Consider the following 14,396-nt stretch of genomic DNA (forward strand, 5'->3'; position numbering starts at 1 on the left):
AGAGGCTCAGTGTGCAACCTATATGCGTAGGGTATACAAGAATGGAATGCAGATCTGTGTAGCTCCAACCAGTACCATAATGGGGGTGTAATATGTGATACATAGGTGATGGTGAGGCAAAAATCCCTCGGAGCATGATCTCCGGGTGTGAGTGTAAGTGATCTAGTCGCTCTTGGATATGGTGCTGATGTCGAGCCCGTATCTTTGTGATCTCCCTCTGATGTAGTATGGGAGTCTAGTAGCCTGGTGCTCTTCGTATCCGTCTGGCTCGGAGGTCCTTAGCGCGCTGAAGTGTAACCCCCTCCTGTGTCCGGGTAGGCACTGGGATAGATCTCTGGAAGAAATCAGTGAGCTGGAGCTGTCGCCCACCTCTCCCTATGGTATGAGTCCGTAGTAGTGCCTCTTTGTGGCGTTGTGTCTCTAGCAAGAACTGACGAAATGTGCGTTGGTCTGTGGATTCCATGATCTGGCGGAGTGAGGGATGTCCACTGAAGATGGTGGTGTATCTCTCTCTAATGTCACTATATGCTCTGCATCTGCATACATAATACTCCTCACTCTCAACCTCCTCCTGGTATAGTCTGCATATCCTCTCTGCTCTGGGGATCCGTGCTGCCCTACCTGCCTCAATCTCAAGCTGGTGTGATGACACTCTCAGCTGGCCAATCGCCACTCGGGCACTATGAGGCATGTACACATCGATATATCCGGGTCGCTGAATGAATCCATCTGCTGAGATACGCATAAACTGATCTTTGTAGTATAACATATGACCCCCATGTGGGAAGCATGTCAGCCCTCCTGATCCCGGCCACTGTAGCATCCCGTTATAAATAAGGAGACGATACCTGGCTCCCAACTCTAGTAAGTGGTCCCCATAATGTCCTCTGTCTGGTCCAGTGTCCTCTGATGCCCGACTAGCCCCTATTTGCTCTGGATCCACAGGGTGGAGGATCTCCATGTCATCATAGTCATACACCTCACACTGTCTGCTCTGTGTGTGGGCATTGAAGTCGCCCGTAAGAAATACTTCCCCTAGTGTAGAATAATGCATAATCTCCTCTGATAGACAAGTGTATGGCAAGGCTCCGGTCTCCTCCTCCTGTGGCATGTCCTTTGTAATGACATAGGAGGATCCTGATGGAGGAAAGTAACAAAGGGCTATGTATATAACCCTGTTCTGTGAGAGCTGTAAGCTGATCCACATGTATCTGGCCTCTGGATCCTGTGCTACCACTCTCAGTCTCCCCTATAGCTCCCGTCTAAATAGAACTGCTACTCCCCCCGACCCTCTCAAGGTAACCTGGCGTGTGGTCCTCCTGTATGTTGACTCCCACTGGAATCCCTCTACTTGAGGTAGCCCTCTCTCTGGGCTCTGATGTGTCTCTGTCAGAAGTATGATGTCTCTCCCCACCATAACATGCTCCAGTCGTCCAGGCTGCACCCATAGTGAACCATTACAATTCCATAGTGCCATGTGTATCTCTGTCAGTGGCCTGGTCTGTGTCCCATAGGCCCCAAACCACTAATCCATGGGCCGGCCATCAATGATGACCCGACCATCTCGATAGAAGGCCTTCTTGCCTTCTCTCCTCGCGTGTAAGACTCGTGGCATGCAAGCTCTTCTATGCTCAAGCTGCATCCTTTTGAGATCATCATCCAAGAAAATAGGAGCTCCCTCTAAACCTCGTAGTATGGCCCTCTTCCTCATGAAGGTGACCCTCTCCGTCTCTCCTGCAAACTGTAGGATGAGGGCTCGCTTGCATGTTGAGTCTTTCCCGGCTCACAATGCTTTGGTGAAGGGGAGAGGGTCCTCTTCCCTGTAGCCGAGCTTCATGCATAGAAGCTGTCCATCTTTCTCGGGAGTGGAGTCGGGTGTCTCGGCTATACCTGTGACTCGAATGTTGAGGCGGCGGGCATGCCTCATCTTCTCCTCCTCAATGGTGGTGTGAATGAGTTGGTGTTCTTCCCTTTGAGTCTCCTCCCTCACTTCTTTACGGATGTTCTTCTTCACCACCTCAACCCATCCTGACTGCTTGGCTTCGAGTTTTCCCTCCATGTCATTTGTGATCTCCTTGGAGATCTCTTCTTTGATGGCCGTGAGAGTGTTGTCATTGATCTCCCGTTCTTCCTTCTCAGTATTCTTGATGGCTACCAGTTCCACTTTCAATGCACTCACCTCCTCCTTGAGTGCTGTGTTCTCTTGTTCAAAGTCCGTGACCCGTGCTTCGAGGGCCATGATGTGCCGGTGTAGTTTGTTCTCCACCTCATTGAGGTTGGAATCGGATGTGTTCTTGTTCTCCTTGATTAGTGCCTTCATTGCCGTCTCGAGGGCCTCGAGTTTCTCTTGGAGACTTGGGGCCATTCCTGCAGAGAGTATTTCTGGTAGCCCGAGCACAGCAGCGCAGTACAGCAGGGGTGCGCAGTGCAAGCAGGACAGCTCGGGCGGGGTGGGTACGAAGGGCAGCGCCAGGCGCAGCACAGCAAGGGTGCGCAGACCACCAACGTGTAGCGTGAGACCACCAGCGCGAGCAGCGAGAGGGTGTTGAGACCACCAGCACGCAGCGCGAGAGCAAAGACGTCACGCCATTGACAGCGCGAGCAGCTAGAGGGTGACTACCAACGCGCAGCGCAAACAAGTGAGAGAGAGAGAGAGAGAGAGAGAGAGAGAGAGAGAGAGAGAGAGAGAGAGAGTAAATACTTGCTATTTTTGGCAGGTACTTTTCTTGTAGTTGGAGGCTTACTTTGGTTTATCATATCTGGAAGCACTGCTGCCATTCGCTTTGGAGTCATATTGGGTGGTATTCTGTTAGCTTTGAGTGTTTCGAGTTTAAATGCTTGGAAGGAAGGAAAATCATCAAGTTTGTATATCAAGGGACAAGCAGGTGGGAGTTTGGTATCTTTTCAAACAAATTCTACAAACCATGTGTAAAATAGTGGACAATTTTATAAATGAGCAAGTTTTTGACTAAATACTATGTTTTGATTATTTGTTTTGCCATAAACAGCAATTTCTTTAATTATTACACTCAGGGAAGTCCGAAGATTATTTGAGGTAATTGATTGTTTTGGTTCTTATTTGTTCATTTTGTAGTTGAGCCTAGGTGTGCTCACTTAATTTGATCTCATTTATACATGCTCTCTTTTTGTGCGTGTGTGTGTGTGTGTGTGTGTGGAGATATCTCTCTCTCTCTCTCTCTCTCTATATATATATATATATATATAGAGAGAGAGAGAGAGAGAGAGAGAGAGAGAGAGAGAGAGAGAGAGAGAAATGAAATGATATATTAACGTCTTCAGAAGGCCAAAATGACCTATGAGACCAAAAAGGTTACAACAATTGGTGGATCCAATACAATGTCTACTAAAGACCTACTGGGCCTATGAGACCAAAGTGATACAATAATGTCCATTTCATATCTCATCATGGAATGGAAAATAAAACAGAAAGAAAACATAAACATAGCTATCTCACTGGGGTGATACAAAACTATCCATGGAAACTCATCATGGAATACTAAGAACATAGAAACATGAGAGCAACATCAGCTCCGAGTAGATGGTATACCACTCTCCAAAATATCAAGCATGGGGCTAATGAGTATGGCCGAGAGGTGTCCCTCAGCTATCACGTGGAAAGGTAGCTCAATGGCGGTGGAGCATGCTTGGATCTGGAGTTGATGAGGTGATCGTGGCCGATGGGGGGTTGAGAGCGTCGGGCATGCTGGAGTGCAGAGGCTCTTTCCGAGGTAACTCCTCTCGGGCGAGGTAGGTCCAGAGCAGCTCATGGAGGGTCCACAAGATCCACTCTGTCGGTGTCCTCCACCTCCTGGGTCCGGAAGAAACTGGTGATGGTTGGCTGGCGAGAGAGGGGGGGGTGTGGCTGGGGTAGAGGCTCTCTCAAGAAGGTGTCCCTGTGTTTGTGGAGCTCAAGCAAGGAGAGGCCCAGGCAACGTTGGTCCTGGAGGTCAATGATCCTGGAGAGTGGACCAATTCCCTCACGAAATAGAAAGTGAAACCTTCCGCGGATCTCATAGTATATCGGCCAGCGGCATATGTAATGCTCCTCCGTCTCAACCTTTGTGTGGCATAGTCGGCAGATCCTCTCCTCTCTGGGTCTCCGTATGAGCTTCTCGGCTCTGAAGATGCGCTCAGCTCTCCTGTCTCCGCTCTGAGGCGGTGGGATGAAACCCGTATCTGGCCAATCGCAGTCCGCATGGCATGGGACATGTGAACACTCAAGTGGCCCGGCTGCTAGATGAATCCATCCTTAGTTAGTGTGAGGAAGTGATCTTTGTAGAAGTGCATCTTGGGAGCTCCGGAGGTGTAATCCATGTGCAATGTGTGTAGAGGTTGAGAAGATCTAACCGGATAACCCTGTTGGTATCCTCGTGAGGCAGCCAGAGAAAAGGGGAGCCCAAATTGTACTGAAGGGGGGATAGGCGGTCCATGTGGAGCCCATATACTAAGAACCAAGTGGAAACTAGAGCATACCATACTCCAGAGTGGCCCTCAAGTGCTAGCTGTCTAGAGGACTCGAGGGCAAGCCTCGGGTACCTATGGGGATCCATGGACTGATGCGATGGAGGTATGTGGCTGCCTGGAAGAGTGCATCCACTACTATCGGGGCTGCAGTAAACTTTGCTTGGATAATCTGGTGTGGGATTGATGGTTTGCTGCGGATCATATGGGAGAACATCATGACCTGGGGCCTCTCAACTTGTTGCCAATCCTCATCGGATAAATTTGGCCCCTAGAAGGCTGCTCCATACATCAAGGCTGGTGTGATGAGGATGTCAAAAAGCCAGCCCTTTGTCTTGGGCTCCTGGAAGTGTGCCTGGAATCACTGCCGCTCAAACAAGCTCAAGGCTGCATATCCCCGCGTCACTCTGGCATGTGCTGCGGAAACCATGGTAAAGCGTGGGCTACTGAAAGTGACACCAAGGTAGACATAGGATGAGACAATCTCCTCAGGATCCCCTCTATATGTGAAGCTCAATCTGGATGTGAAGGGGCGACAGGTATTGAAGACCATTACCCATTACCTTGGTTTTACCAAGGTTAATAGAGAGGCCCCGTTGAGTGCAAAAGTCATGTAAGGCATCCAACTGTCTCTGAAGTCCTTCGGCTGAGTCTGAGAGGAGGACGATGTCATTTGCATAAAGTAGTATGGGGATCAATATGCCTGCCAGTGTGGGACCAGCTCGAGCTCTCATCAATGTAGAGGCCGAAAAGAGTGGGTGATAGAGGGTAGCCCTGTTTCACCCCAATAGTGTTGGAAATCTGCTGTGATGTACCTCTTGGGGCTCTCACTCGTCCGGTGACGGACTCATATGTCTGCCATGATGCTCCAAACCATGTCAGATGGGACTCCGATCTCCTGTAGACGGTGTAGGAGGCGGGCTCCGGGTACAATATCAAAGGCTTTGCGGAAATCCACAAAGCTGCAGTAAATCCTCTGATGTCATGCTCCTACCCTCCTCCATGATGGCATGGAGGGTGAAAATGTGGTCAAGGGTAGAATAGCTCCTCCGAAAGCCATCTTGTCCTGAGGCTCTACATCCGTGGCTCTCTGTAAATGAACTGAGCTCTGTCTCTAGCACTGATCCATAGAATTTGGCCAATTTGTGGTCAATCATTCGTCCTGTAATTATTAGGATCAAGTGGATCTTTGGCTTTGAGGATGGGGGTGATGGTGTTGGTGGACCAAGAGGGTGGAAATCCTTCACAAAGGGGTCTATTGAACATGTAGGCTAGTAGGGGCGCCAGCCGCCAGGGTATCATCGGCATGTGAGATGTACTCGGTAGCGAGTGCCTCATGATCCAGGGCTTGCCCATTGGGTAGTCTACGAATGGCCTTGAGGACCATGCCCTTTGTGAAGAAGGTGGAGGTGGTGGGACGGGGATCTGGTGGTGGGGGTAGGGGTGGCTGATGGGGGATATGACAGAGGGAGCGTGCATAGGAGTGCCATGTGTCTGGGCAGGTGATAGGTGTGGGAGAGCGATGTTCTCAGAGTTTCCTCCAAGCCTCTTTGCAGTTCGGCCCTAAGAAAAGTCGGTATAACTTATCCTCTTTCCGAGCATAGAACTCCTGTTTCTTGCGTTGGGTGAGCCGTTGAGAAATCCTTTGTGCTTGGCGCTTCGTGATTTGCCCAATCCGTACCTCATGCTTAAGACGGGAGCGTGTGGCCCGGCATTCGTCATCATACCAACAGTTTTGGGGCATGGAACCGCAAGGTGGCTTGGCGGTAGATCGGCGCGTTTAGATGAAAGAAGCGGTGGCGGATGTGTGGAGTATGGTGGTGAGGTGTGATGTGAGGGTGAATAGGGGAACAGTAGGTTTCACATCCTGGAGTTGGCGGTATGTGGTTGGAGTAAACAAGGTCAAGGTCATGATCAAATAGGGCCTGAGTGTAATGTGAGATGGGGGGTGGTGGTGGAGGGACGGGTGGTGTGCAGGTAAGAGTGGAAGAGAGGTAGGCATGGTCAGCTTCAAAAGGGGGTGGCGGATGGAGAAGTCGGGAGAAGGTGTGCCAAAGCCGGAGATCCCATAAGGTAGTCCACGGTGCTAGTACCTCCTGAGTGAAGGAAGGAGGTGAGGGCGCTGGAGGAGGGCCATCGGGACATCCCGTTATAGATAACGAGACCATGTGCAGCTCCCAGCTCTAAGAAATATCTCCAATACACTGTGACCTCCTCACGGTCCTGTGATGATCGCTGTAGCTCTGTGTCAGTGATGTCCAGCTCCTATAATCTGATAGGGTCGTCTAGATCGAGTAGTGGGACCTGTTGACTTCTCGTCCTGGCGTTGAAATCCCCGAGCAGGAGGACTTCCCCTAGCTGTGAGAACTCCATGATATCCCCATATAATGGTAAGTACGGTGACAGGCCATGCTATGCGGCGTAAGGGGAGTGGTGTGGTGCAAAATAACACACAACAATGTGGATGACTCTGTCACTGCTAAGCTGTAGCCGCACCCAAAGATACCGTGCATCCTTGTCCTTCCGTCCTCGTACTTCCAAACGATGTTGAGAATTTGTCGGAGATGGGATCTAAAAAGGACAGCTACCCCTCCAGAGCCATGTACCCCTACTTATGTGTGGGTCTCGCCTCGGAAAGCTGACTCCCATTCATACCTGGCTATGTATGGTAAAGCCTCTCTCAGGGCTCTGATGAGTCTCTGTATAAAAAATGACATCCCTGCCTGTGAGAATCTCGCTCAAGCCTCCTGGTTTCAACCACAGCATGCCATTGCAGTTCCATACTGCGAACCTCAGGTGTTTGGTCTCATAGACCCCGCGTCCCTATTTGGGACCGCGCTTAGTGATAATGACCCTACCATCTCTGTAGATAGCCCACTTACCTGCTTTGCGGGCCTCATGAACTGTCACCATTGCCTCACGCCGGTGTTCCACCTGTGCTAGAGTGAGATGCTCTGTGGGGGTTTGTGCTTCACGGGGGGGGGGGGGGGGGGGGGGGAGAGAGAGAGAGAGAGAGAGAGAGAGAGAGAGAGAGAGAGAGGAAGAAAGAAAGTTATATTAACGTCCACGGGAGGCCGAATTTGACCTATGGGACAGATCAGGTACATCCATTTACATTCCACTCTGGGTATCAATGCCAAAGAGGCATAAAACTGAAAAAAAAAAACTCAAAATGAACTCTTAAGACTCTTAAGAGTTTAAATTACAATGGGTTCTATTGCATCTAGTTCGAAATTGAGGTTCAAAATAAAAATAGCTATATTTCACCCATGGATGGATTTGCTCTTGAGGGGGGTGGGGTACGGAATTCTTTAATGATTGCTTGTCCTCCTCTGTATATTGCCCATTGCCATTCTTTCTTGCTTCTTTAACTTTATTCAGCTCTGCCGATTTGTTCTTGAGTTGTAGCGGGGTGAGTTCATCAGCTATCCATACCTTTGTCCCTTGGAGAGACCTTGTTTGCTTCATCACTGCTATTTTCTCATTGTTGTCCATATAGGAGACTTTTGCCTGTGTACCCTTTAGTATAATAGAGATAGGGTCTCCTAAGTCCACGAAGGGGACTACTTTGCTCAGTTGTGCTGTAAGTACATCTGTATCTAATATGTAGTCTTCTCGAAGCTCTTGAGCTATGTCTGCCCTATCCCAGCCTTGAGGAAGACCACCGACTCTGATTACCTTTTTGTTACTTTCCATTCGTTCCTTTTCTTTGACTGCTGATATGACTTCTTTAACAAAATCTTGTGAGAGAGAGAGAGAGAGAGAGAGAGAGAGAGAGAGAGAGAGAGAGAGATTGATTTTATTAACGTCTTCCAAAAGACCGAACTCGGCCTATGAGACAAATCGGAGTACCTGTATGGGGTATCCTCTGTCATCCCAACAAAATGAAAAAGTACTGAATAAAAAAGTTGAATCTGGGTGTGCAGGGGATGGAGCTCTATTACTAGGAGAATGCAAAGCTATATGCATGGAGTATACAATCATGATATGCAACCTAGCTAGCTCCATCCTGTACCATACTGGGGGTATAAAATGGTATACATCAGTGAAGGGGGTGTCCACAGCTCCCTGAAGAACATGCCTGGGTGTGCTCTGAAGCGAGCCAGTCGCTCCGCACCCTCTCTGTGAAACTGAGCTCTGATCTCTGTCATCTCTCTCTGGTATAGGCGTGGTGTCCGAAAGCCAGGTGTCCTCTGTCTCCTGCGGGCTCTAAGTGTCTCTGCTCTCTGGAGAGTAATTCCCTGCCGTGTAGGGGCTGGGAGGGGTATGGATCTCTGAAAAAATGTAGTAATCTGTGTCTGTCGCCCCCCCTCTGGAGCTGTCTGAGCCTGTAATAATGTCTCTCTGTGGCGCTGTATGTCTAGAATGTATCTCCCCAGTATGCGCTGGTCTGCTGTCTCAAAGATCTGGCGTAGGGAATGTGGCTCTCTGAATAAAATGGGATATCTCTCTCTGATGGCTGTATATGCTCTGCATCTGCATACATAATGCTCCTCACTCTCCACCTCCTCTCTGCACAATCTGCATACCCTCTCCTCTCGGGGGATCCGTGCTGCTCTGCCAGTCTCAATCTCCAATCGGTGTGATGAAACTCTGAGCTGACCAATAGCCACTCGGGAGCCGTGTGGTAAAAAGCCCTCCATGTATCTAGGCCTCTCTATAAATCCATCATCAGTGATACTCATGAAGTGATCTCTGTAGTATAGCATCTTCGGTGGAAGAGACTGTGTAGGTGATATCCATGTCTCTCGTGTAGAGAGAGAGAGAGAGAGAGAGAGAGAGAGAGAGAGAGAGAGAGAGAGAGAGAGAGAGATGAAATGATATATTAACGTCTTCAGAAGGCCAAAATGACCTATGAGACCAAAAAGGTTACAACAATTGGTGGATCTGATACAATGTCTGTGTAAGAAAAGCTAAAAACAACTAAACAACTAAGTGAAACTGAAACAACTATGAGGAAAAGTACGAGAGAGAGAGAGAGAGAGAGAGAGAGAGAGAGAGAGAGAGAGAGAGAGGGGGGGGGGGGGGGACGTCTACGAGAGGCCAAAGTCGGCCTATGAGACAAAAAATAATACAACTGTGTTCTTCCGGTCATCGGAAGAAAAGAAACAAAAGAAAAAGTGTGCATGTGTCTGGATACAACTGTGAATCATCATGGATCGGTGGAGCCCATATACAAACAATATAAGGGGGGTGGGGATGTGGATGGAGTGCTGAGGCAAGATGCATCTCTATATGCTGAAGGGGTAGTACAAGCATGCTATGCAGATCTATGTCTAACTCCATCCAATGCCATAAGAGGGATATAAGATATCATACATCGCTGATGCTGAGGCTGTGAATGGCATGAACATGTACCCTGAGTCTGAATGAAAGCGAGCTAGCCTCTCCTGTGTCTCCATCTGGTGTCTCATTCGGATAGCTGCTATCTCTCGGTGACGGAGTCGGGGTGCTCTATGTCCAGTCTGTGTAGGTCTCCTCTTGGCTCTCAATTCCTCTGCTCTCTGTGCGGTCACCCCACGTGGTACATCAGCTGGCACTGGCATAGCTCTCTGGAAGAAATCTGTGAGTTGGGACTGTCTCCCACCCCTAGTGGGAGCGGGTGTCTGGAGGAGTCTCTCTTGAGAACTATGAAGCTCTAGTAGTAGTCTGCCAAGCTGTCGTCGCTGGTCCGAGGCCTCCATCAACTGATGTAGTGAAGTGCTCCTCAAACAATCCTGCATATCTATCTCTGACCCCCTGGTGGGCTCTACATCTACATACAAAGTGATCCTCAGTCTCCACCTCCTCGTGGCACAATCTGCATATCCGCTTAGCTCTGGGAACCCGTGCCGCTTTCCCAGCCTCTATCTCTAGCTGATGTGATGAGACTCGTAGCTGTCCAATAGCAACGCGAGAGCTGTGTGGCAAGTATACATCCATGTACCGCGGTTGATGTATAAACCCATCCCTTGAGATGCTCATAAAGTGGTCTCTGTAATACAGCATCTTCGGTGGTAGTGGGCTCTTTGGTGCTGTCCATGTCTCCTGTATGTAGTGCTGCCATATGTCCCGTCTCATCACTTTGTTCCTCTCATTGAGAGAGAGGTAACCCCGTGGAGCAAACTGATCATACTGAAAAGGTGGCAACCCCTCAATGTCTATCCCATGATGTGAGAACCACTGTAGCATCGTGCATACCAAGATCCAGTGTGTCCAGCCTCGGCCAGCTGTCTGGATGCCTCAAAAGCTCGGCGGGATAATCTCTCCGTGGGCATCTCCCTCATCCTGTATATAAAGGAGATCGTCTGGAACAATGCCTCCACTGCCATAGGTGGTGCAGCAAACTCAGCTCGAACAATGTCGTGCGGGACGGATGGTTTGCTGCGTATCATCCTCGAGAGCATCAAGATCTGTGGTCCGTACCCATATGGAGGCTGCAAGCCCTGGTGCCCAAACCGCTGCTGCATACATCAAGGCTGGTGTCACTAATGTATCAAAGAGCCACCCCTTCGTGCGGGGTTCCTGAAAATGTGCCTGATGACACTGATGCTCAAGGCCAGCAAGAGCTGCATACCCCCGGGTCACTTTGTCTCGGACTGCCTGAGCCATGGAGAAGCGTCCAGCTGAGCTAGTAAATGTGATGCCAAGGTAAACATAAGAGCTCACCACCTCGACCCGCCCTCCTGCTAATGTGAGAGTAGTGTGGCTCCTGACTGCGGGTGAAGTGTGGAAGATCATAACCTTGGTTTTCCCAAGGTTCACTGTGAGCCCCTGCTGTGCGCAGAAGTCATCAAGAGCCACAAGGTGTCTTTGAAGCCCAACCTGCGTGTCGGATACCAAGACGATTTCATCAGCATAAAGCATAACATGGACAGTAATACCTGATAGCTCAACCCCAGAGCCTCCTCCCTGTGCATAGGGATGTACGTACATTGTGCGTGTGAACAACCAGGTATGTGCGTTGTGCGTGTACATACTGAACAGCGACGGAGAATGTTTGAGGAAGAATCTACCTGGAGATTTGATACCAAATGTTGGAACCTACAGGTTAGAGTTAGTAGCAACAAGACACTCATAGTAGAGCTCAAACAAAGTGAGAGATAGAGAGAAGCACACAACTCGATGATGATTACCAAGTAGAATGAGTGGTACGAGGTACAAAGGATAAGTACACCCCAAATGATAAGTGTTAGAGGGTGTTTATATGCATGGAGAAAAAACCTCCTAAAGAGGGTAAAAGTGCCCCGGCTAGTCCTAAAGTGTTCACACACTACTACCCATGACATAGATGTCTACTCTGCCTACACAAAGATCCACTTTCTATTGGAAATGAGAGAGTTGAATCTAAAGTGTTCAGACACTACTACCCATGACATAGATGTCTACTCTGCCTACACAAAGATCCGCTTTCTATTGGAAATCATTGTGCTAGGTGGAAAATAGATAAAGCATTAAACTAGGATTAACACTCACATAACACCAAGTGTTGATAAGCACTAAGCATAATGAGATTTAACCAAAATGAATGAGACCTGGCACAATGATTAACTCATAAAGACAAGAAAGCATAGTTTCCATTAAGGATCACACAAAATTATATTAATCAATAGAGGATACACTACATAGTACTCTACACACACACACACACACACACTAGTGAGCATAGAACCTATGGTTGGGAGGTGAGCTAGCCTGCACCCCTCTTAGGGGGTTTGTACTAATCACTTGTGTTTTGCATTTAGGAGATCCGTGGGATTGTAACACTCTCAGCATGTCCTCTCAATACTCCATCCTCATGTTATCTGAGAGAGAGAGAGAGAGAGAGAGAGAGAGAGAGAGAGAGAGAGAAAGAAAGCAACATCTACTAGAGGCCGAACCCGACCTATGAGACAAATCAATGTACAACTGTCAATGTCTTCTGGATGTCCAGAAAAAAAAGGACAAAATGAACATGAAATAAACTATGAAAGTACTGAGCTAGTGGGGGGGTGTGATGGATGGAGCACTACTGCTAGAGGCTCAATATGCAACCTATAAAAGACCCAAAGGGTCTATAAGGCCTCAAACCATCCCGATGGGGATGTATGGACGCATATATATGTAGGTATACCTAAATGTACGTATGTAACTGTGTGCATGAGTGTGTGGGTGTGCGCTCATTAGTGTGATGAGACACTTACAAGTTTGATTCCTGTGCTGTCATTCAGTGCCATTATAAAGTTCATAATGGGTTGAGCTCTATGACACAATTTCTTACAAGAGATCTTTTTGTGTGGTGCTCATAGGTTAAGGCCTTCTTCCCAACTGCCTTTGTAACTCTTGCCAGGTTCGTAATTATAATATGGTTTTTAACTTGTTACGTGGTCCCCTAGAAGAGGATGGGGGGCTACGTAGGATTTTATGCATTTGATACAGTTCCCATGGGTTATGAATGCAGGTGATGCATAATTAAGTGTTTGAAATGGGCAAATTTCAAGCTGATTTTTCTTCATGATTTGGAGGAAACTCATTTTAAAATTAGGGGTTTATTTTTGCAGTGCTGGAATGCTGGGATTCTATTGTTATGTTCACCTGGCTGGAGGAAATCCACCAAAGAAAGCAAAACATGCACCCGCACCTTAACTCACTACAGTAGAGAACACAAAAGGGATACATAGAATATATAAGCCAGCAGAGTTCTTAAGGATGGGACCTTACATAGCGAGTGATACATAATAATCTTTTAGTTGAAATGGGTCTTTGTTTTTGTTGCAATTAGTGTTGTGGCCAACAAGACAATGAGGTGAGGTGATGTGGTCATAACGAAGTAGGCTTCAGTTGTATGAGAGGATTCTTACCATGTTTACACGTCTCTTCTGCAGTGGAACATCTTTGTTATTGATTACCTACAACCTTCCCAATTTATACTTGATGCGAGATCCCTTTTCAAAATTTTATGCAAGGGAGTTTGAACATAGAGATGTGATTGATACTCATGTAGGTCGGAGGTTGTGGATTCCCATGTCATTTTTGGTGAGACAGAACACAAGCTTCTGTCGTGTGAATCAAGAAGCTGCCTTTTTTTTAATTTAAAAAAAAGGGTGGATGGGAATTGCATAGGACATATGCTGGTTGTATCAACTCCCACTAATTTGTTCACATTTCGTCTAAGTACAGGTTCTAGTAAACATTTGTTGGTTTAGCAAATGAGAGGGTATAGTTAAAAGTAATGACTGGTGAATTATTAATTCTGAACTTCTAAGAGAAGTATTGAAGCAAGGGCACTTGTCAGACCCCATGGTTTCCCACTCTTGAACACTTACCTTATCAATTCTTTATCTGCCTTATTAAAACCCCTTGTGTATGATGCAAAATACGGCCCCTGTAAGCAACTCAAAACAAGAGGATATGCCATGCAATCATTTTAGAATGAGTCCTAGTGTATGAATGCATGTGTTAGATTTACCTTGCTGAGGTTTGGGGTTCATGAAGTAGGTGGAGTTAAGCGAGGGGTACAGGAATAGTTCTATACACAACCTTTTTGTGTGGGAAAGCTGGATTAACTAATTAGAATTACCTTGTTGAGTATAATTGATTGACTTGTTTATGACAAAAGTATGACAAGGACACCTTTTTTTTAAGAACTAAACATCATTGGAAGCTAGAGTGATTATATAACTACACTTGAAAAATCTGAGCTTCTAAACATCATTGGAAGCTAGAGTCATTATATAACTACACTCGAAAAATCTGCATTATATATTAAATCTAGGAGAAGACATCAGAATTTCCCCCATAAGTTCATGTGGCATACATAAATCATGCATTCAAGGCATTGGGTTATGGCTTTAATGTTGAAATGGAATTCACTGATCGGCCAAAATAGTCGCTTAGCTTCATTATCAAATATGGAGTGCCAATTTGTTTGGCAGAGATTGTAGTTCTGCAATTGA

General features: G+C 47.4%; 1 protein-coding gene across 1 annotated transcript in view; it reads left to right on the plus strand.

Moving 5' to 3' along the window:
- LOC147630855 (uncharacterized) overlaps positions 1-13,330 on the plus strand; it is a 49,470-nt gene extending 36,140 nt beyond the window's left edge. The window contains exons 3-6 of the mRNA XM_086809229.1: positions 2,718-2,885; positions 3,009-3,055; positions 12,750-12,790; positions 13,002-13,330. Coding sequence (XP_086665355.1) covers positions 2,718-2,885; positions 3,009-3,055; positions 12,750-12,790; positions 13,002-13,086 — 341 coding nt within the window. The 3' untranslated portion in view covers positions 13,087-13,330. The remainder of the gene's footprint in view (positions 1-2,717; positions 2,886-3,008; positions 3,056-12,749; positions 12,791-13,001) is intronic.
- The last annotated feature ends 1,066 nt before the right edge of the window (positions 13,331-14,396 follow it).

Source organism: Cibotium barometz, chromosome 15, assembly GCF_041138505.1.
Source record: "Cibotium barometz isolate CiBa-2024 chromosome 15, ASM4113850v1, whole genome shotgun sequence".
NCBI lineage: Eukaryota > Viridiplantae > Streptophyta > Polypodiopsida > Cyatheales > Cibotiaceae > Cibotium > Cibotium barometz.